Below are 27946 nucleotides of genomic sequence, written 5' to 3' on the forward strand. Positions count from 1 at the left end.
CCCTTCATCCCAAGATGACCTCTCCATAATTCTATTGCAAAACTCTGCACCGTAACATAAAACTAGTATCATGTTGGTGTGCATTATTCAAAGTCCAAGTCTTATTGAAATCTTCAGATATATGTTTCTTCACATCCCATTGCATACACACAAGCACATCCAAAATAAACAAACAAAAAGCCACTAGACCTAGAAAGACATCAAATTTCTTTCCAATTAAACAAACCCAGGATACACAGGTGAATATGCAACAACCTTGACCGGTATGCAACAACCTTGACCGGTAACCCCAAGAAAAGAGAAATATTCCATAGAAATGCACAGTTAGGCCTACAGCTTTCCTTTCACATGAACTTTCACGAGAATTCATCACACATGTGACCAACCGCCAATTAATGTTAATACATGTACGTAGCAATATTTCAACTGCAAGGGTATCATCCTACACATCCAGCACCAGGAACAACATTTGCACAAACATTTTGTCAATCAATGCTCCACTTTGCAAAACTGATTCTTCATTAAGCAGGGTGGTTACACAATCTATTATTAACATCTCTTTGTTTTTGTTCTTGTTTTTGTTACAGGCCCAGCAACACATTACACTGAATGAACATTATGGGTCATAAAACAAAATCTACAAATCCAGAAAAGGAAACTACAGGTCACATCCATCTACCCTGGCCATGTAAAACCTCAGTCAAGATGACACAGTATTTTGAGACAGAAGGTTCTCAAAGTGACTGCCAATATTTGGAATTGGGGGCTGAGAATTACTACTGTTTGCTTGTTGAAGGTTACACCTGCCAAAAGTGTAAATGTACTTAAGCTGCTTTTGAGAATCAAATTTCATCTTTGCCTGATCAATTTTGATAATGTGGTGTAGTGTTTGCCATGGCTGGTCTGTTACAGACACATTTGAACTGATAGGATATATCACAAATAGAAACTACACAAACTTGAGCCAATCATTTTCAAACATGGGAATCATTTCAGTGAAGCAGCTGGAATAATTTTAATGTTTAACTGTTTAATTTTTTTAAAGATCACATTTGTTTGCTACATTTTAACTCTTTATGTGCCATGGTGTAAACCTTCTGTATGCCAAAATATTCTGAGACACAATAGTAGTCATGCTTTGAGAAAACATTCTGTTTTTCAAATTTAAACTCCTATAGATTTCTGTTAAGCTGGAAAAATAGTTAGTAAAGTTGTAAAGAAAATGTCAAACTTTGCTTTAATGTAAATTGTAAGGCAAATCTAGAATTGTTTTCCTTGCAAATGACCAGTAGCTACATTACTGTAAAGGCATTGACTTTTGTACACAAAACTGTGACAGAAATTTAGAATTTATGCACAAATCCAGTAAGGATCACTGCTCGAAAATCTATCACCACATAAAATGCAAGCTATGTGCGAAAGGAACGAAAGTGTGAGAAACGCTCTCATTGTACTGCAGCAATTGGCGATTTATTGATTGCAGAGACTCCAACCCTCCCGTTTTCGATAGGAGATCTCCCGCCAAAATCCCTTTTTTGCAAAATCTCCCGTTCTCCCGCTTGAGATTTAATTTCTCCCACCCTGGCTCTGTGTCTCCCGCTTGAAATGATTTCTTACTTAATATCATTGTATGTTGAAAAAATAAGCCTTATAAGATAGCACGAGAAAGCATCTAGAACCCTTGACCGAAAGATCGGTCTGTATCTGGTCGTCGGAGAATGTTCCGCGGAGACTGCGTCTGGCTTCACGGATCCCCTCCTTGTCAAAAATATAAAAGACTCCTCCGGACAGACGGATTTTTCTGTCTACTAGAACCCTAGAGCAAGGAACTTCGCGCACATCAAATTGGAGTCTCCTGTTTGCTAGGGGTTTCAGGCGGGAGAATCTCCCTATCAGAAGGTGATTGGGGTTGGAGTCTCTGTGATTGGTTTGGGCAGGTTTGTGCATTTGAGCAGAATATGAGTCAGATGTGAGAGTGTAGCACATAAAGATTCAAGGAGTGGACTGTATTGTTAAATCTAGCTTATTTTTGAAAGAGCAAGGGGCATACAGGAACAGCATTTCACATACATGTACTTGCATTCTGATATTCATCACCACATTCAGTAACAATACCACGCAATGTCATAACCTTCAATATTCTCTGGTTCAAGCACAAACATTGAACGTCATACAAATTACAGGCTGTTGGATTGTCTGAAGGAATGATATGCACTGCACATAACACCATGCACCTGTAAGCATACATCCTGGTCATACGTAATAAGTAACCTTGACATCACTGATTCATGAAGAAAGTAATACAAGTACTGTGTCCACCAAGGGCAATTCATCTGTGAACTAATACTTCTATCGAAAATGGGAGGAGGACAAACTACAGGCTACTGGATTGGTCTGAAGAAATGAAATGCACTGTACGTAACACCATGCCCCTGTGAGCATACCATACAAGCATACATTTTCATTCTAGCCATACATGATAACCAATCTTGACATCACTGATTTATAGGAAAGTAATACTGGGTCCACCAAAGGCAATTGTATATCTGTGAACAAATATTTCTAAAAGGAGGAAAAGTTTGATATTTCACTTTACTCTCCAATCCAATCCAAGCACTGAAGAGTAAATTGCATTCAGCAATGGACCGATGTCCTACATACACATTCCACTCATTAGCAGACAAAAACCAACAAGTTTTCCCGTGGAAACATTCCTGGGACATCACATAACGAGACGATGACGAGAGTTGTGAGGAGATAAAAGAGACAGCAGTCACAACGAGGGAAGAATTCTAGCTGGCCTCTTCTTGCTGAACCAGCTGTCTTCCTAGGTACTCCCTGAGAAAGAGAGAGTGAAAGAGACAGACAAGATGCATGGAAAAGTGAAAGAAAGATATAAATGAATGCAGTGCAAGTCATGCTAAATATGTATACCCAGACCATATTCAACACTTTAGTCAGAAGTAAATCTCCACAAGCATAATATACAGTATGCATTACAGATTGCCATGTTCCTACGTATGACAAGAATTGTTTCATAGCTGACATTTCAATGACAGCAGAATTAATCAATCAAGTGTTGCCCTTTCATAAACATAGGTTAGCTTGAAAATTTACCAAAGGTAAAACTAACGACCATGGCTGAAAAAATCTCTTTTTTTTTCCTTTAATGTGATGCAAGCAAGATTGAACATTGACAACGCTTGTTCCAACACACATGTATGTAACTCAACTAATGTGATCTACATGTATATCAAGTGTGTTAATGATATATGGCTCACATACAACACTGATTTAAAATCTCCAATTGTCACTGAAGTCACTTTCCTTGTGGTATCAAAAGGGCAGAACGTATTCTATGCAATACCCTCAAATCTTTCAAACATGTACACGAACTTTCAACTAACTGAATAATTTGGCTAAATTTCTGAATGCTTCTTGCTTGTTTTCATGAAGTTCTCACTTGCAGCATAATACTCCGCAGACTTTGTTCTAGACACAGGGAACATACCATCTTCTTTGGAATGTTTGACTAACACTAACAAGCAAAAATGACTATGTTAAATAAAGATACAAACAAACAAAAAAACACCATACATTCTTATTTCCCAATATGGCAAGCAACATTACAGAGTTCCATATATTCATATTCTTTTTCTTTTCTTTTCTTTTTTTTGTGGGTGTGTGTGTGTGTATATTTTATTTTCCCAGCATTCCCCCTCTCAAGCATCCTACTGTGAGGGAAACATACTCCACCTTCATGCTATTCCTCCAGGCATCAAAATGCACTGAAACAAGGTCGTCTGCAAGGCACACCACAATGATTCATACATGATGGTTGATATTGGATTTAAAATGTAGAGAGAGATGATGCTGTTGTTTTGTTTTTTTATTCAATCAACACAATATGACCCTTCCCTTTTCCTAAAAAAAGAGCAGAGCCTTATAACTAAGAGTGCATGATACTCGGTGGCGTTCCATGACAAAGTGATCTTAGCTGCATTTATAGCTCAGTCCCATGCATGAGAGAAAAAAAAAATCAAGATCTGCACAGTACTTGCACATGCAAACAATAATGCTGAAACATCCTCTCGATGTGAAAATTTCTGGACTTTTCTTATTGGTATTCATTCTACTGACTGCTTTCATGAATCATTGTTGAAATTCTCACCCCTTTGAACGTGCTATTGTAGTTTTGGTACAAATGCTAATGCTCTTGATATTAGGACCAGTTTGATATGCAGAGGTATTACGAAGTGGTGCTTTCTGGCAGAACAGTGCTTATTACAGTAAGGAGAGTGTAATCAGGGAGGTGGAAGAGAGATGGAGATGGCACTCTGAGAGCTTCCCTCAGAGAAAAAATCAAGTGGTCTTACACCGATTAACGTCTTGAAATCCAACCCTCATTCTGTGATAAATATGTCAAAATCTGGCCTTATCGGTCCACCCATCACCCTCCGGCGCACTAGAGTGACGCGACATGATCTCCTTTCCAGGCCTTCCATAAACACACGCTCGTAAAAATCAGGCTTTGAAGCGATGCGTGGCACCGACAATATGACGTCATATTCAAAATTTTGGCAGTCTATTACATTCAGTGAAAGACGTCCCCCTTCGAAAGCTACAACTTATGGCTCAAGAATTGGGTAGCGTGGTATGTCTATACCTTTCGCTGGTTCAGCAGACTGTGCTGAGGAGATTGCCGTTTGAACCAGCGAAATCGGTACACAAACAACGGAGTTACTGAGCAGTAAGTTTTGTGCGCTAGAGATGTCATCATATTGTTTCTGTATCGATTATGAGAAATCCCGCACATTTCCGCAAATTTTTTATAGTTAGAGAGGTAGGCCTGACCTTGATCTTCAAAATGATATAAGTTACATGAGCGTGTTCGGGCGTGTTTTCAAACAGTTCGAGTGTAAAAGTAGTGCTTCATAGAGACCGAAGCGGGTTTTTTTTTTCGTCTGCACCCGAGCGAGCTGGGGCTTTTCAGCGTACTCGTCGGGTTGTTGTAGGGCCGCCGCGTAGGCGTCGGGACAGCGTTCGTTGCCGTTGTTTCGGTGAATTTGAGTTACTAGTTGAGTGTTAAAAAGTGTAAATTAGACATATCAGCCTTGATTATGATAATTTTCCGTAGAGAATTAAAGATGATATCTCTAAAAGCCTAGATGTATGATGCTGTAAGTATATTTTAGGGGGAAAAACAGAGCTTAGTATACATGAATTACAGTGTTTCGCCTCACTCTCCCTCGATCATTCATCGGTAAATACCGGTAATCGGCTTGACTCTACCCCATGCTAACGTTACAAAAAATTGAATTAAAAAGTAGTAGAGTACACCTCTGGAGCTAGTAGAATCTAACGTTTAACAGTGGTTAGATTCTAGTTTGTGAAATACTAGGGTCTACTAGCTAGGACTAACGTTAGGTATGCTTTTGCTAGGCAGCATACCTGAGGTGACGCTGCGCTATTAAACAGTGTCCTGAGCCTTGCCCTTGCCTTGGCCTCCAATTTCCAAGCCAAGGCCCAACTAGCTTTCTGAGTTTCAGTTTCAATTGTAAATCAAATTTCGTTAAGTTGCTGTGTCAATGTGATTTTGAATTTGCTAAAAGCAATTCCTCCTCAACAAACTCGTCTCCGTCAAAATCACGATCGCCAGAACCACCACCACTGCTTACACCACTGCTTTACAGAATACACTCTAGAGTTCTGTGCTTACACCGTAGGACGCCATTTTATTCCCCGACCACAATGCATTTCGCGTCGTGATTTCCGCCACAAGATTTACGACTTGAAGTGCGCCGAGCGTGAGTAATGGGATTACGGGAGGGGGAAAAAAAACGCTGTCGGGGCCACGCATGACTTCAAAGGAAACTCAGAAGAGCACACTCCATCTCTCTTCCACCTCCCTGGTGTAATATCCTCTTTACATAAGACCAAAGTATCAGTACAAATAGTGGTATCATCAGCATTTTCATTATTATTAGCATAATTATTTTGGTTGTTGTCATTATTATCAATGCCAATACTATTACTTCTAGTATCATTATTGTTATTATCATATAGTATCATTAAAACATTGCCTAAACTAAAACCTACCAAATTTGTGCAAAGGTTGGAGGGATTTCAGGATCTTTCTGGGGATGGGGTTAATATCAATATCTTTATGATCATAATCTTGAAGGTTGTGTACCAGCTTGTGGCAGCTGACTGATGTGATCAGCAAGGAAAGTTTGACAAGAAATCCTCAGTTAATTTTGCTGCAGAAATTCTCATCTTGACATCACTCACTTGGCATCTCGGAATTTCACATCTGTGAAACTAGGCGATGCCAATTTCATTTCAAACTTTAAGGAACTCAAACAGTTTTGAGGATGGGTACAGAAAATATCAAATTCCATCCGTACATAGTAAATTCCTTTGCAGGCCTTTTTGTTGTCACACTGCCTTCAAGAACTAAGCAAATCTTCCACTGGTCCCACACAGATCAATTTGCTAGTTTGTGAGAGCACTAAAAAGTTAAGATAAAAGAGGATCACACAGAATCATGACAAGTTTGCCAGCTTCACTTACCAGTTGTGGACCATGAGTTTCTGCACAGCGAGGAGGGCCTCGTACCTCACGTTTGGGTCTTCATGGGCCATGTATTGCATGACTAGGTGCTTGCCACCAAGCTGCTCTATTACACTGTAGTAAAGAGTAAGGGACAAAATACATGATTGTTGTGAGAAGGACACTTCATCTGACACCAATTTGATTTTGTGGGACTGGGCTGTGTACGCTGCACAATTATGACATCTTCCAACTGAGATAACTCTGTAACGCCGAAAAGGAGAGGAAATCATAAATGCAACCCTACACAGATAAGTCTTGCTAAGACTAAGAGTTGCTCCTTTGTAAGGCATGTTACTGTATGACGAGAAGAGAGCATGCTGATCAGCTGGGTCGGGACTATGACAGGGAAGGCAGAAGTGAGAATGGGTGGCAAGGATCCATGCAAAGAACACTAAATAGCACCAAACACATATACATTCTTGGGACTTCACCTAAGATCTTTGTTGCTCACAGTGGCAGCACTGAACTTTTCAACAAAGTTGCTCTACAGTGCGATAAGAGAAGCCTAGGCATAAGTTTAAGAATGAGAAGGGGGATGAGGGAGGGGAGGTGGATTACTACGTATTTCTCGTATGCTTAGAAGTTATCTCTGTTAACAAAGGCAAGTCTAGTCATGAACACTCGTTCTGGAAAATGCAAATCTAACAAGAACAATCTTTCATGCCATATACTAGCAGGACAAATGTATTTCTTGTCTCGGTTTCTGTCAAGCATGTGACCGGTATGGCCATCATAACTTCTCTACAATGAAAATAAATTTAGGAATGAATTTGCCACTCTACAACACAGAATTTCCACAAACACAAGAGAAACGATGAAAGACATTATCTCCTCGAGACTCAGTGTTGTTGAATCAAGAAATGTACTTACTGCTTTCCCCTTGGGTAATGTCTGACATATTCTCCAATGTCATGAGCACTGACGCAAAGGATTAGTGGATCTTTTGAGCTTTCCAAGAGCCTTGTTAAAATCCTGGTGGGTAATGAACAAAATATAAATGAAAGAATTACATAATATGTACCTAATAAATGTATCTGCCCTGAGAAATGTCAGCTTCACAAAAGATCTTGGATTTTTTTTAAAAACTATTTAAAAAAAAAAAAATCACATCAGCACCTAAGAGCAAGATTCAACTGGCATGTGATATATTCAGAATCCACTGGTTATGAAATTAATTCTGGAGACCTCTTTGACAATGTATTCAAATCAGGTGCATATTATAGTGACAAATCTTACTCTGGACATTTTTTTTTTTTTTTTTTTTTGGTTGTCTGCCCAAGTATTGACAGATAGCAACAACACTGCACATCCAAACTGACTTTTGATAGGGGATCTCTGATTTATGTAACCTGTGAGGGTGGTCTTGTCTACAGTCTTTATTTCATTGAGAAACTAATGAGGGAAAGGACAAACATGAATAACAAACTGAAAGGAGGGGGGGGGGGGATTAGGAAAGATATTTTGATTCTTGTGCACTCACTTTAGAAGTTCATAGTTCTTTTCATTCAGACGTGCCGCATTTTCCCGCCAGAACTTCTCGCTCTTGTGCACGGGACTCCATTCCAACCTGCCAGATTTCACCTCAGTGGAGTACTCATCAAATGAGCTAAAGATACACAAACAAACAAACACACAAACAAACACAAATACAATATTTAATGATTGAAATGTTATACAACAATTGAACCATTCAACCCTCACTCTCACTGTGGTCAGAAAAAAAAGAAGAAGAAATGTCTGCAATATATTTTCAGTTTCTTCAAAATACCTTCTCATGGCATTGCTCAAGATACATTTAAGTTGCGATGGCACTGGGTTACACAGCAATTACTCAACACATGTTAATCTTATGAAAAGGTTGATAAAATATGGCATACATGCAATAAACTTTTTTCGCAAGTACGATACTTTGCTCATTGACACTTATGAGAATTTCACACACTGTCGAATTTTCGATCAATTATCATATTCTGGAAAAAGAAAGAATACAACTTCAGCTCTTTCCAAGATAAAACAAAATAAATCCCTTTCTTTATGATAAAATACTCAAAGCATTTCAATGAAAGGAGGCAATATTTTGGCAAGGTGTTGATTTTTGTGAATATTGATTGATACAGGATGTATACAACCTTGTCAATGGTAGTTATCATCTGCACATCTGCTAAACAGTAAACAAAGGACAATACAGAATAAAAACATTCTTTGGGATTTCTTGCTTCTGCGATCACATCTTTACATTGTAAATCTACATGTACATAGATGTATGCACAGACCACGCAAAACATGTTTATACAGTCACCCACACCTTTCCCACCCTCACCTGAGGTCCTGCATGCTGTTGTGTAGGTTCTCGATCAGGTACTCGATGTCCTCGGTGATGTCGGGATCCTCGATCTTCTGCCCCTCCAGGACCTCCAGCTGCTTCAGTACCTTGCACTGAATCATGGAGAGGGCATTCTCCTTGATGATCTCATTCTCCTCTGGCTTCTCCACCAGATTCTGTGGGAAACAAAAACTAGCTCAATGACCCTTGTGATGACCCCTTCGACCCTCTGTGTGCTTTGAGTGCTGATCAAAACAAAAAACAAACAAACAACTAGAAATGTCGCTAAGGCGACTGCTATGCCTCCGCCATAATGCATGATTCTCCTAATAGGTCTATAGTACATGTGGACAATGTATAATTACATTTTCACAATATTGGCAAAATATTGAAATAACATGTTTGTCACAAATGTGTTGAATGTTCACCTTCCTTTACCTAGGTTTAATTAGATGAATAGGAGAGCATGTATTTGGGGATTCAAGGACTTCAACTTGACTTTGACCCATTCATAAGTGTATGAATACTGTAATTTTCAAGGTACGGAGAAAAAGTGTAATTTCTGTATTGAAAAGTACACTGTTACCATTTTCTTTTGGCCTTTGACCCTAAAATTCATAGGATAATCACTGTCAGGCAGAACATGCATAAATATGTAGTAAGTTTCAAGATAACTTGAGCTACTTCTGAGATATGGAGGAAATATGCATACACCAAGTGTAAAAAAAAAAAAATTACATAAATATACACGTATGAGGGAAATAGTAAAAATTTGAAGTGTTGCACTTGACCTTTGACCCCTGACCTTTGACCCTATGAACCCTAGATTCTCTAGATAATAACTGCCAGTCAGTACATGTATATATACTATGTTCCATGAAGATACCTTGAACAATTTCCAAGGTACGGAGAAAAAAGCGAAGTTTTAATATTTCAACTTGACCTTTTGACCTTTGACCTTTGACCTCATGACCCAAAACTTTCACCAGAGAATCTTAATTGGGTAACACATGTATAAACTAAGTTTCAAGAAAATATCTTCAGGCATTGCATAGATATGGAGGAAATGGTGAAATTTTACGTATTTGACCTTGACCTTTTGACCTTTGACCTTGACCATGTGCACCCAAAAGTTGATAGGCACAACTTCACCCCCTAATACACATACATGCCAAGTTTCATTAGGATACCATAAAAGGTTTTGATAGTTACCCTGTCCACAAAATTTATTACGGACGGACGGACGGACGGACGGACGGACGGACGGACAACCCGAAAACATAATGCCTCCGGCACCACTTCGTGGCGGAGGCATAAAAACAAAAAAGAAACATAGTGTGACAGACACTGTCCATAGTCCTTGACACAGAAAGAGTTAAGCAATTGCACATGATTTTCAGGAAAATATTCCTTATGTGGCCCCTGCGGCATTCGGACGACCTACGGAATATCCTGTACGTGGCCCGATATGGGTTACAATAGGGTTAATAGCACGGGCAACTCCTGCTGCTAGTGTTGTGCTGTGCACACACTGCAATGATATCTACATATCATTCTTTTACACAATGGAATATCAATTTTTTTTTCACAATTCCTTGAGCCAGACTTACCCTGAAGACTGCTAAGATGATCCTTGTGACCTTCTCCTTCACACTCTCACTCAGGATATCGGCAAGGACTGGGACTATTTTGTACCTGATGGCAGCAAGAGACAAACAAGTCCAAGCCCTTAACGCAAATTGTTACTAATAGAAAATGTCCACAACTATACCTTGGTATTGATCATCCATGATGTACACACTTTGTGCCTTGGTATTCAAGAACAAAAGGAGAAGTATATGACAGCCATGCAGTAACTAAAAGTGCTTGGTCACTAGGAATATGTTACATGTTAGGGTTGATGAAATGGACACATTTCCCACAGTGGGGTTGGGTCTGGTCACATCTTACTCTTGAATACAACTAATGGAAATCATGATACAATGTACGGTATGCCAACCTTCACACTAAAATATTCAGTTTGGGAAAAGAAGTTTGTTTAATTTCGGGTAAATATAACCCTACAACCATCATTTCGAGAGTAGGGATAGTTTTAACTATGAACTGATTCAGAATTGAACTAGAAATGTCGCTTTGGCGACTGGTATGCCTCCGCCATAATGCATGATTTTCCCAATAGGTCTAGATAGTACATGTGGACAATGTGTGATTACATTTTCACAAAATTGGCAAAATATTGAAATAACAAATTTGTCACAAATGTGTTGAATGTTCACCTTCCTTGACCTAGGTTTAATTGGATGAATAGGAGAGCATGTATCTAGGGATTTAAGGACTTTAACTTGACTTTGACCCATTCATACATTTAGGCATTGAGTAATTTTCAAGGTACAGGTGTGGAAAATTGGTGTGAATTTCTGAATTGAATAGTAAATTGTTACCATTTTCATCTGGCCCTTGACCCTAAAATTCATAAGATAATCACTCTCAGGTAGAACATGCATAATATGTACTAAGTTTCAAGATAACTTGAGCCACTTCCGAGATATGGAGGAAAAAGTTAGTTCAGCACTTTCACTTGATTTTTGACCTTTTGACCTTTGAGGCAAAGAAAGAAGAAAAAAAAAAAAACTTTCCAGAGAATTTCTATTAGGTTAGACATGCATACACCAAGTGTAAAAAAAAAAAAATAACCCTGCTGGCATTACATAAATATGAGGGAAATAGTAAAATTTTGAAGTGTTGCACTTGACCTTTGACCCCTGACCTTTGACCCCATGAACCCTACATTCTCTAGATAATCAATTCCAGTCAGTACATGTATATACTATGTTCCATGAAGATACCTTGAACAATTTTCCAAGGTACGGAGAAAAAAAAAGAAGTTTTAATATTTTTACTTGACCTTGTGACCTTTGACCTTTGACCTCATGACCCAAACTTTCCCCAGAGAATTTTAATTGGGTAATACATGTATACACTAAGTTTCAAGAAAATATCTTCAGGCATTCAATAGATATGGTGGAAATAGTGAAATTTTATGTATTTGACCCTGACCTTTTGACCTTTGACCTTTGACCTCATGACCCAAACCTTCACCAGAGAATCTTAATTGGGTAATACATGTATACACTAAGTTTCAAGAAAATATCTTCAGGCATTCAATAGATATGGTGGAAATAGTGAAATTTTATGTATTTGACCCTGACCTTTTGACCTTTGACCTTTGACCTCATGACCCAAGCTTTCACCAGAGAATCTTAATTGGGTAATACATGTATACACTAAGTTTCAAGAAAATATCTTCAGGCATTCAATAGATATGGTGGAAATAGTGAAATTTTATGTATTTGACCTTGACCTTTTGACCTTTGACCTCGAGCATGTGCACCCAAAAGTTGATAGGCACAACTTCACCCCCTAATACACATACATGCCAAGTTTCATTAGGATACCTCACCAGGTTTTGATAGTTACCTTGTCCACAAAATTCATTACGGACGGACGGAAGGACGGACGGACGGAAGGACGGACGGACTGAAGGACGGACGGACGGACAACCCGAAAACATAATGCCTCCGGCACCACTTCGTGGCGGAGGCATAAAAATGATAAGTATTGATTTTATTCCCTTTTTAGATTTATATAAATGTAGGCTGAGAAAGGAGTTTTATTTATGATAAATTGAACAGCCTTGTTGAATCTTTGATATTTGATTAGCATGTCATGCAGACATTGAGATCATGAACATTTAATGATGGACAAACTTGTCGAGCCATCGAAGTCCAAAATATAATATTTGGGTTACATCAGTGTATTATGGTTATTTAGTTGATCATCACAATGGTCACAGTCTGTGCTGCTATCTCAAGATTTGACTCACAAAAGGCTAGCTTATTTCAATCATAAGTCAGTAATGTCATCCACCCGGAGCCTAGTCTCAGTCCAAGGCAGCTGCACCCCTCTTTACTCCACAGCACCACCCCTTCAGGGAACTACACTTGTAATCCTTGCACAGTTCAATCTCCTTATAACAAGCTACTTGGGACCACGGAAATTTCCTTGCTACTTCGGGTATCTTGTCATATCAGGGAAAACAAAAGCATATCTCAGGAATGGGACCTGCAATATTACCTACTCATATCAAGCATCTTGCTACAGTGTACGACCTGTATATCAGACCATGTGACATCTGGGGGGCGTTTCATCAACGAGTTCGTCGGAGTTTTCACCGACAAATTTGCTATCAGCCAATCAGACCAAGGATTTCATTAGCTTTTAACAGTTGTCAGTGTAAATCCTTGCGTCTGATTGGCTGATAGCAAATTTGTCGGTGAAAACCTCCGACGAACTCGTTGATGAAACGCCCCCCTGGGGGGCATTTCATCAATGAGTTCGTCGGAGTTTTCACCGACAAATTCGCTATCAGCCAATCAGACGCAAGGATTCCATTAGCTTTTAACAGTTGCCAGTGTAAATCCTTGCATCTGATTGGCCGATAGCAAATTTGTCGGTGAAAACCTCCGACGAACTCGTTGGTGAAACGCCCCCCAGGCATGCTGCTAAATCCGATCTCGTTATATCAGGTATCTCGCTATATTTGACCTTGCCATAATGAGGCTCCACTGTATAAGCAATCATACTCACTTGTTGATTTGTGCACACAGATCTGGGTTGAATGACACCATCCAGATACAGAAGATGAGCTGGTATTGGATCTGGAAGCTCACTTTGCCTGACAAGACCAAGATTAACCTTTGGGATGGGGGAGGGACAGGAGAATGACACCACCATTTATGGCATTGAAGAATGATTAAAACACTTGTGTGACTTCTTGCTACATAGTTTTCAGCTCTTCTCCTTCAGCACGCTTCATATACTACATAAAATTTTCCTGATGTATCAAAATGTCCAACTGTGAGAGAGCTCATTATTGGTTAATCATTTGATAAGTAATCTCAGACTTAAAAAACAAACAAAAAACAAACAAAAAACAAACAAACAAACTAACAAAATTACACAATCTTTTTAGATAAGTCCTGACTTTGGTCCTATGCTTTGCCAGCTTTGTAGTACAGTTTAATCCTATTCCCATCGGGGGGTAGGGGGGGCATTTTGGCCCCCCCCTCTCAACGTTTCGCGTGATTATTCCGCAACACGTGACGCTCTCGCCGCGACATTTTATGACTTTTTTCTTTAAAGTATCGCGCAACTTTTGAGACCAAATTTGTCGCTCCCGGGCATACCGTTTTGAAGCCACGCCCCTTTGAAAAAAATTTGTCGATCCAAAAATTGCTCAAAAACATGACTTTGTGTACAAATCCAATGTAAATTGTGTTTTTGCAATTAATTCATATAAAAATAAATATTTTTACTTTTAATGGCTGATAATGATTCATTTTAGCCTGATTATGCTTTAAAAAGTTTCTACGACAAATTCTGACGAAAAAACCCCTACAAAACCAAAAAGTAGAACAAAGAAAAACATAAAAAATTCAATAAGCAATAAAATACATAAGAAATGATTATGAAGCTGAATTTTTGCTTCAATATTATTGTTGAGGATATTGAAAAGAATATGTTCACCAAAAATTAGAAGTCTTGGAGCTTTATCTTTTTATTTATAGGCAAAAAAGATATTTTTGCATAAATTAGCATAAATTAATATGAAATACACAAATTAAAATTTGAAAAATCTAACTATACAGTCTTGTAGATTACATTGGCCTCTCCCTTAGTGCAAATTTTCGCGAGGATCCACGACCGAGATGTGAAGGGGGAGGCCAAAAAGGCCCCCCCTTGGTTTCAAGTCCCTCAAAAAACCCGTGAGATTAGGGTTAACTTTCCTGCATTTTTCAGTATAGTGTACTCCTGTCATAATGAACACAGTTTTAACAAAATTCCAGTTACAACGAAGTTAAAGTTCGCTCTATGTTTTTTATTGTTTATTTGTTCGGTTGCAACAAAAATTTCGCTGTAACAAAAGAAGACTGCCAGTCCAGAGGACTTCGTTTTATGTAAGTCCACCTTGGGGGCATTTGTAATCCACCACAATTATTGTAAGAAGTTACATGCCAACCGTTGCTTTTAGGACAACACCACTTTGTCTTCCATAATGCGAGGAAGAGGAGGAGGAGGAGGATGAAGAGGAGGAGGAGGAGGAGGAGGAGGAGGAGGAGGAGTAGTAGGAGGAGGAGGTGCTCTCTTACGTGCTGATGCCGTCGTTGGCCATGAAGCCCACTCGGTATTCGTTGAGCTTCAGCATCTGCTGGAGGCTCTCTGCCACCGTCTGGATGTACTCGTTGTTCTGCATCGTCAGCTGGGAGCGGATCCAGTTGAAGTAGAACTTGAGGTCGCTGGAGTTCATCCGGTCCTTGCCGTAGGTGGCCAGCTTGGCAACAATGCGGCATGACTGGGTGAAAAGAACATCAGGCAAGAGATGTAAAATAAAGTGAGAGAAAAAAAAGAGAGCGTTAGACAATATGTTTGTTGGCTTGTTTTTTTAACTGGTTCCCAATTAGACTCTGAAGTCTTCATAGTCTTTGTACAGGCCCTAATAGTTTCTACATTGTAGGAAATAATCCATTTAACTCTTACTGTGCTTTGTTTGCTAATTGGAAACGTAAAGGTGGAATGCTTTCATCGCCTCTTGCCACGGATGTCTGGAGACTAAAATGTGAAGGAACAGAGATTACCTAATCCCCTTTATCCTTAATACTGTAAATCCACATCCTTCCCTGTAGGACATGAAGGAGTGAGATACACCTAAGGATGCTTGCTAACTATACAACTAGTAGGTGCATTGTACTAGGTCAAGTTTTGAGGGATCATTGAATACTGATGAGAAAGCTTGGCAAGTCAAGGGAAGTACCTTGGCATGAAAAGGGTTATCTTCCAATACTATCATGGTTTGGGCTCCCCATCTTCTGAAGCAATGAATTAAACAGCATGGCAGCTTGCAGACAGGCCAAGTTGAAAATACCCAACTACTAGTATGTAAGAAAGATTAATGATGCTTCCGAAAAATAATACTTTTACATTCTACGACACATACAAAAGAAAAGAGGTACAAATTAAGCATCACAGAGTATTTCCAGAATAGAGATGCTAAAGATCTCACATGGTAATGGATGAGGTTCTCTGACCAGGAAGAATTCAAACACACATCAAACATTCATGAGTAAGTACAGAGATAAAACTCTTCTGCTCCGATCGGGGCAACTTCTATAATTTGCTGAAAGTCCAGTTTGGTTCTAATTCAACATCACTACGGTTGGTTGTAATGCTGCACACACCATGAAGCATAACTTTATGATCCTCCGCAATGCATCCCAGTTTATAGTTGACACCTCTGTACTTGCTGAGGTGGTTCATCACACAGGGTACTGCAAAACACAATATTTTCGCGGCATGACATTTTCATGAGTTGCCACTAACATTCAATGCATATATAGTGTAGACAAGATCTTTAGCGTGCATTTTAGTATCGCGAAACTCAGCTCTCGCGAAATTTGCAAAATTAAGATGCACATGAATATTCCTCGTTTCAAAGTTACGTACTTGAGTAGTGGCAAATTGGTCCTCCCTGTTCAGTAGTGTCAGGAATGGTACCCAGGGACTGGTCTTACTCTTCCTCCCCTGCTCTGCAAAGACTGACACCCTCTCTGATTTCTCCTGCATCGTAAAAAGAATTATTACACAAAGTATAACATTATACTGTCACCAGAAAGATTGTTGCACCTCCCTAAAACATTCATAAAAGACGGAACATATCTCACTGAGAGGAGAACCACGTATCATGACATCATATCCCTTTATTGTGTAAGGCTTTCAATCTGTTTTTCATGATAAGATATATACAGGTGTACATTTTTTTTTTTTCCAATGATTTACTTTGCATAATCTACACAATGTTACCATGGTTTGTATATGGCCATTTTTACAATCAGTGGTGTAAAACCCGGTTTTGGCACTAATTGGTGTATAACTTTCTTATACACTGACAGATATGCATTATTTTTTCTCATAAACTTGCCACCCACAGTGTCTACCTTGGGTACCTTAATGAACTTTCCTCTCTTTTTCTTTCAGATGTGGCGTGCACTTACATGCTTGAAATCTAACACTTTTGATGTATGCACTCTGACATGGTTTTTTTGTCAGACCTAGCATATTAAATTGTTTATTCCTTTTCATTATTTTTGTTGTTGTGGTGATAGACAGGTATCCAACATTAAGAACTATTATGTTTACCAGGTTCTGCTTTGTCTTCTTTAAAGACTGAAATTGTCCAAACTTTATGTTTCGGAGGTGACATTTTCCGTTAACAATTAACCCCTCTTTTGAATTAGGTCTAGCTCACAATTATAAAATTCAACTTTGCTAATTTCCATCAAAACAGAATAGTAATCAATCTGACTTAACTTCGATCCAAAGATTATTTGATTCAAATAGCTTATCATTTTTTGGTAAGTGTTTATAAATTTATGCAACTTTTCCGTTAACTTTTCTGTCACCTCCGAGACAACAGATTTATGTATTTGATTTTTTTATTCTTGACATCAGTTATACATTACATTTACAAAAATGTAACATATCCCCTCACATTATCTCTGAAGGAAGGTAGTAGAAATATAGCCTGTTGTTTTCATTTCGGAGCAATTTACAATTTTCCGTTAACACTTGTCACCTCCGAAACAACCGTCACCTCCGAAACAACAAGCATATTATATTTGATAATTTTTCGAAGACAAAGCAATTTTGTTTGATTCTGTCCAATTGACAGGAATCTCTTTTGGATGAAAATAGTAATATGGCAACAGGAAGTGAGAATTTTCTAGAGATTAAAAAAAGATCTAATAAAAACTAAGAATTACTGTTTCGGAGGTGACAAAACACTGTTAACAAGAGTTTTTGCTCATTTCTATTGAAGAGAAACCATATCATGTACACCAATGGTTTCATTTATCTTAGTAACATAAGTCTCAAAGTGGAGAAATCAACTAACACACTCTCACTCTTATTTTTATTACTATACTGTACATTTTAGGGCAAATTTACATTTTTTCACTTTTTTAACAAAGAGAATGCACAAAATACACACATCTGTTGTATATATAATATTGTAATCAAGATCAATTCTCCTGCTTTAGTGAAGTAAACATATAGATGCTTTCATCTTAGAAGCTTGATTTCCAATTTAAGCAATTTAGTTGTGAAGATTTACCAATCAAAGCTTTCCATGTAGGTTGCTTTTTCTTGTGTTTCGGAGGTGACATTGTTTGTTAACACCATATTGTTATGTGATAGTGAAAGGCAAGACTTCAGTTCCTTTTCACTATCTATTAACATTTTCAAATACATTTAATATCTACAAAATCATCACAATAGAAGTGACTTTTGTATACCTAGCTCACCAGAATTCCCTTGATACCAAAGTGATACATGTGGCAGTTCATGCATGCCCTAGTCCACAATCTTAAAAAAAAGATCATAAAATAATCAAACTCCACAAAAAGGCCACATGCCTATAGCTGGTGCACAACTTGTTCTTGAATTCTTAGTTGTTGTTTTTCCATGTACAACGTGGTAATCATAAACAAAATTATGTGATTTTTTTTTTAATATGACAATGATTATTACATTTTCCAAGTTGAACCAACTGTTTATGACATTGTATTTTTTAAGATTATTTATTGAAGTTATCTGACAATAAAAGTGAACAGAGGAACAAGTCCCCAGGACTGGAAAGGGAAAGATCCAAAAACAAGATTTGTAGTTCTATCTCAATATAATTTTGATGACGTGTTTACCTTGTTTTGTTATTATGTTTTATCTTAGAATTTGGCTTTAAGTACTGGAATTTCAAGGAAAAGAAAATGGTTTCTTAAAGGACAAGTCCACCTTCATATACATGTGGATTGAGTGAATGCAACAACATTAGTAGAACACATCATTGAAAGTTTGGGAAATTGGACAATCCATTCAAAAGTTATGTTTTTTTTTAAGGATCTATGCAATCACTGCTGGATGAGACGACTACGACAGTGTATGATGTCACATGCATACAACGATATAAAGAAAATATAAGTAAATTTCACAAAACTTTACTTTTTGAAAAAAAGTGCACATTTCTTCAAATTGCTACTGATGCATGTTAGGGCAATATTATTCACCCTGCCTTCCAAAAAAGAGAAGTCAAGTGTTCTTTTGTTATGCAAGAAAAGTGAAAATATGTTGAATTTTCTTGATACTTTCTCTATATCCTTGTACACGTGTGACATCACAAGCTATTCTAAGTCTTCTCATTCAGCTGTGACTGAGCAGAAACTTCAAAAATTCATAACTCTGGAACGGATTGCCTTATTTTCCTCAAACTCTCACTGATGTGTTCTACTAATATTGCTGTATTTACTCAACCCTCGTGTCTATTGAGGTGAACTTGTCCTTTTTCGGTCCCTTATAGGGTTATTTGAGACCAGTTTGTGTCCGGGACCTTCTGTGAAGTTGATGGGTAAAATTACTGAAGAAAAAAAAAAATTTTCCCATAAGTTCACACAAAAGCATTATGCTGCTCTCTTCAGCTGGGAAACACAAACTGTTGTCTTAACCAAACTGTAAAAACTTGCTAAAGATTAGTATGAATTACAATCTAAAACAAAATATGAGCTGGTATCCACTATCATGAAAGAGAATAACGAAACAAAATAACAAGTAAGAACTGAAAGAAAGAGCTTATATTTGAAAATTAAAGCCATGAGGAAAGACATGAATGTTCACAATATATTAGTTAACACCTGAGAAGTTGGGTTGTCTCTGTGTTGTGTCACCTCCAAAACAATAAAATGATTTTTTCTTATCTGGGCAAGTCCAAGATAACACGCGCGTTACGTATGGGACATTCAGAGACTTTTATGACCTGAAAAATTGTGTTAATGGCTTTTGATCATATTAAACTTTATCATGGTGATTGATATCTAGGAGAAGTATAATCATGCAAAAAATGGAGAAAAATTACCTTCACAATTATATTCTAGAAGAGAAAATATGTGCCGTTACGTATGGGACCAGAAAAATATTGTTTTTTTTGAACATTTTTTTCAACCTCAAAACTCTCTGAAAGTATTTCATTCTACAACTTGTAACTCACTGTGATGAAAGTCACAACACTCAAGATTATCACAGGTAAGTTTCGTGTCATTAGGCAAAAAGCTCTAATTACAGGTTCTAATTAAAGACAGACATGACGTGTTACGTATGGGACAGTTACGTATGGGACAGTTTGTCCCCCATTCATTTAGTGTGTGAAGAACCATGTTTATGGGTATTTTGCATAATTATTGAAGTAAAATCAGTTGAAACTACTCAAATACTGATCCAGATTGTCAAGGAAACAATATTCCCCAAATATTCACCATCCTAATCATATTCAATCATATTTTTATATTTCTATGACCAACCTGAGTATGCATGCCCTTTGTCCCCCATTCGTTTAGTGTGTGGAGAGACATGTTTATGGGTATTTAGCAAAATAATTTTGCAAAATGCCCATAAACAAATTTTTGCATAATTATTGAAATGGAATCAGTTGAAATTACTCAAGTACTGATCCAGATTGACAAGGGAACAATATTCCCCAAATATTTACCATCATAATCATATTTAATCATATTCTATATTTTTATGACCAACTTGAGTATGTATGCCCTATTTTTATCAGGATAGTTACTACTGAAAAATTGAATAGTTTAGAGTGTTTACTTCCATCGATGAAGGGCAGTTTGCCATTTCGTTTCAATAAAAAAACAACTTGACACAAGAAATATTAATTTTCATAAATAAGCAATACCTGCTGCGTGGAACCCCTGTGATCGAGTAGATATATGATGTCTGTCTAGCAATCAGGTCATTGATTCGAGTCACACCTCAGTATGTATACCCATGAATTTTGTCATGGCTATTATTGAAACCTGAATATTAAAGGACAATTTGTGTATCACTTGCAATGAAAAAAAAAAATCATTTTACTTTATATTCTTTTTAAATATTTATATCACAACCATTTCAAATTGGATCTCCATCACTAAACTTTGAATTCCTCTAGTCTTAGGATTGTATGCTCTTTAGTAATTCATATAATTGGTTTCCAATCATCTCATTAAATGTTGAAAACTGAATCCCCATTTCTACAAAAAACTATACCATCCCTTTAATGCTGATTTTTCATTGTGTATTTTGCCATTTTCCCCTCCCCCCTTTCTGAAAATTGTTCAGTCAAATACATGTATTGTTTAAAGTGTCTATAACTAAAAAAGTAGCTACAATGTTGGGATGCTTTCTTCAGGATGATTTACCATTTGTATACTGAGAGACCTTCACAGCTAGCTACATGCATTCACATGCATTATGTATGAGGATGTCCCATACGTAACGCATTTGTCCCATACGTAACATTATTTCAATGCCTAATAAAAAATATTCCTTTTACTGTTTTTTCTTTTTTCTATGGTAGTTAATTTCTCTAAACGATAAATTAGAACTTTCCAAAAGGGCATTAATATAACCTTAGCAATTTCAGAAAAAACCTAAAAAAATGACCTCAATTTGTTACGTATGGGACATCTCATGATAGGACACGAGCTAATTTGCATAATCATTTGCATAATCCCTAAATTTTCATACCAAGTTAAACTATTTGATGAACTTCTTTTGTCCACATATTAATCAAATATCATTTGCTTTCCTTTGAATTGATATGAATTTTTATAAATGTCCCATACGTAACGCTGTGTTTCACATTTATGCAAATGAAGCCCTTGAAATTTGCATAAATTTACGTAATATAATTTTTTCCTCCATGGAAATCAAAACTTCAACTCATAAGCTTCAAAATGATACCAAACATGTCAATATTGAGCAAAGATGAAATTTTGCCTTCTGGGGGGACCTTATCTTGGACTTGCCCATCTTATACTTTTTACTCTCAAAAGTGACTAATATATATTGCTGTGTACAACAGGATGGACTTGATTTCTTACTCTGTGTATGCAAATTGAATTGATTGTTACATTGCTATCACATTGCAGGGCTCCCAAGAAAGACAGTGAATTATTAAACCAGAGATGGGGCTACCCTGGGCAATGAATACTTGATAAATGATACACATCATACTCATTACAAGTATTGTTTTATCATGATCATCATTATTACAAGATGTATCATTATCAGACACAGCAATGAAATCAACCAAACTTTAGTACATTTTCCCCTGATTTTTCTTAACTTATTTCAACAATTATTTAAAGTAGCATTTTACATTTCAATATAAAATGTCCCACTTCTGAAGCAAACTATGAGGGCAGCAGATGAAAATCTCGTCACAAGCTGCCATCATCTTCACTGTAATGATGCTCTCTTTCACTTCACAACGAAACAATAAGAGTATATTCCCTGGTATAATTACGACTAAACATGCTCTGTCATTTCACAAGCCCCAAGGGAAATCACATTAAACGGGTCCACATCTACAGCTGTACTAGCACAGTCAGAATTAAAGATTAATCACGTCTAGTTACAATTCCTCATGAAGACTAACTGTGAAGAATGGAAGAAAAAAAATTCAAAGCATCACCCACCTTGAGCAAGTCGTCAACCAACGTCAGGATGTAGCGGACGGTCGTCTCCTTGGCGATCCTTCCCATGAGTCTGACCAGGGTCTTGGCACACAGCGGACCCAGGGCGTGGATCAGCTGGTCTCGTCTCTCTGACCCGGCCAGGTCGTAGTCCTTGATGAAGGCAAAATCTTCTTGCGAGATCATCTGACCTCTTGAATTCACAAGATAGCAGAGAGCAGGGAAACAAACATGTTAGTGGAGTCTTCTGTGAAACTTGGTAGTGGTTATATACACTGTAGTACGGTTTACATCCTAGTGTATTACCGGTACTGCATCTAGCCGATCAATTTTTAGAGTATCTACAGCTTTAGAAATATATGTCCAGGTATAGTTCAACTGTTAATTTCTGCTTTATAATTACAGCTGAGAGGCATCATCTGAGGACCTACTGAGATAACTGTTACCCTGGTACTAGTGTTAATAGTAAATAACGTTTTGTCATATAGTGTACTATCACAGTCCCCAGAAGTTGAATTTACAAATGTGACCGTGCACCTCAAAACGAACATAAAGTCGCACACACTGATTTTGCGTGAGGACTGAAAATAAGTGAAATGGGTCAACCTAGCCGAACTTGACTTTTTCATATTTTCTGAAAGAGCGGGTCTTCTTTTACAGTATACTAAAATTTGGTATCATAAAACGGGCAGGAAAGTGTGATTTTTAGCAATTTGTCTCGAACATTTTTGGTACAATAGTGTGATTAGGTGTGTCTTTAGAATCCTTTTTTTCATTTCTGAAAAACCTTGTCCACTCTCTTCACTTTCAACTCTAATAACTTTTGAAAGGATAGCGCTACTGCTTTGAAAGTTGGCATTAATTATGACAGAATGTGTTAATGAGGCAGGCCTAATTTCCGTTTAATCTGATAATCCCTTCATTGTTGTTACTCAGGTGGTTTACTTCCTGTTTTTTGTCCCACTCATCGCACAGCCAGCACGGTTTGGTAAAGATTAAGCGCTTGAATAGACACTGTACTTCAGAGCCTCTTTTCTCAGTTCATACTTTTTCTGAGTTTGTGCTTTCTTTCCAATATTTAGATAGGTTAGGAGAGTCCATTTGATTTGAGTTATACATCATTTTAAAGCTTAAAGTCTGCTCTTTCAGAATATGGTCTTAACTAAAAATTCATGTTTGGCGACTTTTTGTTTATTTTGAGGTGCAGGGTCACAAATGCTGTCAATTACTGTAAGTGCTACACACTCATTAATTCAGGATGTTCCAATTCTGATAACACTACACACATTTATATGTAATGCACCATCATGGCTTTCATCATTACTTCTGTAACTTTCCATCTTTCATTGCTAGGGTTTCCATTTCATCACTGCCTTATTTTGACCCTGTATCTTTTATTCATCTTTTTTTTTTATGTCTTGTCCATGTTTTCTTGATTGCCCATGATGATTGAGAAAGTGCTTGGAAATAGCCTTGATTTTACTGCTCTCCACTATCCAACCAAGCTTCATCAAAAACATCCACACAACTTGTCTGTGGGAGAATGATTGGCAACTCTGTCCAATGTCTCAAAGGGATGCATTATATTGACTCACAGTGTTAATAAAAGCATTCTGGTTAAGATAAATTACTGATGAGCTGCACTTATTGAGTAAGACAAACATGTCTTTTAAAAGCAGTTCACTAGTGTCATAAAGTACATCTACATGTAATCCTCTGCACCAATATACTCTTTTATAAATGATGTACCTTTTATAGATGATAATGATTATAAATATTTGTGGTACATATACATGTAAAATGTATGGTTTTCTTTTACAATCTAGAGTGCTTGGACCATAATACATCACCACTTTCAACCTAAACTTCCAGCATTTACTTAGTACTGTATATCACTGTGACTCATATCAGGAGCCACTGGAACTGAGTTTAAACTTAAAAGTGGTGATGTACAAGTATCTAGAATGATAAGTCATACAGGCTTGTACATAGTAAGTACATACACTTGTATTACAGTAATACATAGTGCACATGTATGTACAACAAATGATGTGGGATGCCAGAAAGCTTCTGTACACTGACTGCCTGGTGAGAGAAATGTGTAGTACAGAGTTGGGTCACTTCCTGTTTGTAGCACACACAGTATGTAGAATGAAGCTAGCACAACTTCCATAAAGCTTAAACTTTTTTTGTAACCACTGAAGCTCTTTGCAACTTGTGTGTGTTTTACACCAAAACAGACCTGTTCAATCTCACTCTGATAATGAGAATGTCCTGGTAACATAAACAAATCATCTTAACTTTATTGCTCCATCAAAATTACGGTGTATTCACAATATTTTAGTTTGATTCAATGTCAGTTATGATACACTACATGAGTATACTTCAACATGAAGCTCCCAGCGCTCTCTTTTCACAAAAATAAACACACTGTAATTGCAAACCATAAACATATTGCTAAGATTTCTCATAACTCCCATTCTGCTGCTACAGATTAAGACACAGCCCTACAGTTGTATCACTGCAAACTATGAATGTGCATGTTTGTCTTCAGGGAAAAATTCTGCTCAAGCTTTGTGTAAAGGACAAGATATCACATTCATCTGTGATAGTTAAGACATCACTGGTACTCCTACTGATCCTAAATTATAGGTTGTCGTCAATAGTTCATGTGTGTGGTTGAAAGTTCAGAAAGAAGATACATATATGTACACAGTACATTGTATGTACAGTGTAGTCTGGCAATTCGGTGGCAGACAGTCTAACAAACAATGAAGAAAGCCATTACATTGTATGTGGACCTGCAAATGTACTGCATTAATTTAAACATATCTATTATCATCCATTCATTTCTGCTGAAAATGAAGATTGAATGACTAAAGTAAATCAATTATGCAAAATGCTTCAAATGTTTCATTGACAGTGGTGGATCCAGGTTGGGGCACTGCGCGCCCCCTTTTTTTTGTCAAACAAAATAAAAATTGGGGGCGCATGCCCTCCCACCCCCCCCCCCCCCCCCCCCCCCCTTTAAGTTTGTAACTTAGGCAAACTCCTGGCTCCGCCTCTCATTGACAATAACATGGACCTGTCTCTATTTTATTATACAGTGCAATTTTGTCCTTCCCAACTTCATCTTCACATTACATTGCAAACTATCATGTAGGGACTTAGATCCTTGTATCTCTCTTAAAAAAAAAAAAAAAAAAAAAATCTCTCTCTCTATCTCAAAAGTGACTCCCTTTTGTCAGCAGAGTATTTCTTTTTCCTCACAAAAATACTATCATTTTGTGACTAATCAGGGTGCTACATAAGTTTATTTTGCCACTTGCCTGGTCGGGCAAGCAGATTTCCAAATTTGCTGCAAAACACTTGCCCGCACATTAATTTTACTTGCCCGAAAAGAAAGTCCAAAATATAAAGAAATAACACAGAAAATCATGTGTACAAAAAAAAAAAAAAACTCGTTGGGGCTTCTTCACATAAGTGTTGGAAAGTTGCTGAATTGAAATATAAAGTGTGTTGCATCACTGAACAGCCATTATCTATGGGCTTCTGTATATGGTTGACTTTGTGGGTTTGTTGGGGGGAATAAGTGAAAAAAGGTAGCTTCAAAACATTTTGCTTGCCCAATTCGGGTAAGCATTTGTTCTCAAAGTTCAAAAACACTTGCCCGAATTTGATTTTCACTTGCCCCGGGCAATCGGGCAAGTGCTTATGTAGCACCCTGCTAATGACAATGTGAGATTTGTTGCAATGAAGGGTCCAGAGAGTGGAATCTACTGTACATCTCAACATTTGTACATTGTATAGATCTACTACATTGTATGTAAAGCTGACCTATATTGCATGTTTTGTTTTGTTTTCATTACATTTGAATTCAGTGCGTGCACATTCACCCAGTCTTCAACAATTCATTTTCGTTTCTTGTCAACCTGCGTGCTCTCATTGTTTGCTAGCATAACAACTGTAAGTATTGTGACAGGAATAACATGATAATCATCCAACTCCAACAGAAAGGGAACATATTGCAAATGGAGTTGTTCTATCGGTTGTGGGTAAACTGTAACGTTTAGTGGGTTTCTTCGCAGGTATGGCTAGTCACCATGGAAGGGGGCTGGAGAAAGGTGGACATTGTATTGTTATGTATGACAATACATGTGTCTACCTAAGTAAAAGCCAAATAAAGGTGTGATGACAGATTACAGATTAAAGAGGAAGACAAGCCACTCTTGGCCAGCTCTAATTTCTAATAATTGGTTTGTGCAAAGTTCCACCCTTTCACAACCTTTCTCCCACAAGTACACACAGGACAGTCAGACTCAGAGATATCAGAGTCTAGCTAGCGTTAGGCCCTTATCTTATCCTATCTAACCGTTAGTATCTCTCTTTTTTTATGTAGGCCCTATTGATACGAAAAAGATGTGACATTTTTAGACCTAACATGTAAATAATGTCACATGCTGTTAGTGTTAACAGATGTCTTGAATCCTCTCTCTCCACACACACACCTTGCCATACAAATTGAAAAATTGATTCAAATGACCACCAATCGATCGGTGAACAGGCCCAGACGTACTAGCATCGATGGATCAAAGTAAAGTAAAGTAAGTACGGTAAGTAAACACTAGTGTCACATTATAATTTACTGTCGCTTGTGTCACGCACGCAGTCAAGTCACACAGCTACATACAGATCACTTTGCTGTTCACAACACAATCAATCACAAGCGCTAACCATTGCTAACACTCAGTAACACAGACAATTAGCCTACAAACAATTTAATGCGTTGGTAATTGATAGTACTTTTACAGAAATGGCTATATAATGCAAAACAGTAGAAGTCAAAGACCCCTTTGGACACACACAATAAAATACATGGTTAGGCCTTTTTTTAGGCAGCTGTACAGAGGTTACAGCTGTACAGCGGCTGAACACACACCGCTCCAGCTCCGTTTCCCACAGTCACATGACGAACACTCGCCTGCCTACTGCATGCAAAGGATGGGTAGGCCAGCTAGCGGGGAATGAATGTACAGATTGTATTGTACAGTCAATACACGTCTGACCGAAATACTTACTGCAGATACGATTGCCAGTTTACTCGATGATTCCGGACCTCGTTTGCTTCCCTTTCAAACAGATTTAGGGGAGGCAAAGGTCCTCCTACGAAGCCTCCTCCAGCCTGTGCTCCATCAGGAGTTAGTTGATCGTACAGGGATGTCATCTTTTCTGGCATAGTTCGCTGGTCGGATACACCTAAATTCTTACTTCAGCTGCATCCAGAACCCACGATAAATGAGCGATCGACAATTTTGTTCGCACCACTATTATCGATTACTAAACCCGGAGAGGGTTAGAAATACCTCCAGACGTTACA

The 27946-nt window shown here is 37.8% G+C and overlaps 1 protein-coding gene across 1 annotated transcript; it reads right to left on the bottom strand.

The window, feature by feature from the left end:
- Window positions 1-27805, bottom strand: LOC139736285 (V-type proton ATPase subunit H-like). Its single transcript, XM_071647016.1, has 11 exons — window positions 27648-27805; window positions 22573-22762; window positions 16499-16612; window positions 15148-15350; window positions 13586-13693; window positions 10549-10633; window positions 8936-9114; window positions 8096-8221; window positions 7486-7587; window positions 6574-6687; window positions 1-2838 (listed from the first exon to the last, which is right to left on the bottom strand). Exons 1-11 carry the CDS (start codon window positions 27803-27805, stop codon window positions 2793-2795), a joined length of 1425 nt encoding a protein of 474 aa, XP_071503117.1. The 3' UTR covers window positions 1-2792.
- Between the last annotated feature and the right edge of the window lie 141 nt (window positions 27806-27946).

This window comes from Diadema antillarum, unplaced genomic scaffold (assembly GCF_040938485.1).
Source record: "Diadema antillarum isolate AM-2024a unplaced genomic scaffold, OU_Dant_1.0 seq00000635_RagTag, whole genome shotgun sequence".
In the NCBI taxonomy this organism is placed as follows: Eukaryota; Metazoa; Echinodermata; class Echinoidea; order Diadematoida; family Diadematidae; genus Diadema; species Diadema antillarum.

What these genes read in the sequence shown, in the direction of transcription:
- LOC139736285 (XM_071647016.1), bottom strand. Translation starts at nt 27,805, where the DNA reads ATGCCAGAAAAGATGACATCCCTGTACGATCAACTAACTCCTGATGGA. An exon ending in ACCAATTTGCCACTACTCAA is followed by an intron (nt 15,351 to 16,498) that starts GTACGTAACTTT and finishes CTTTTCACCCAG; the next exon opens with TCATGCCGCATTGTTGCCAA. An exon ending in GCCAACGACGGCATCAGCAC is followed by an intron (nt 13,694 to 15,147) that starts GTAAGAGAGCAC and finishes CCCATCCCAAAG; the next exon opens with GTTAATCTTGGTCTTGTCAG.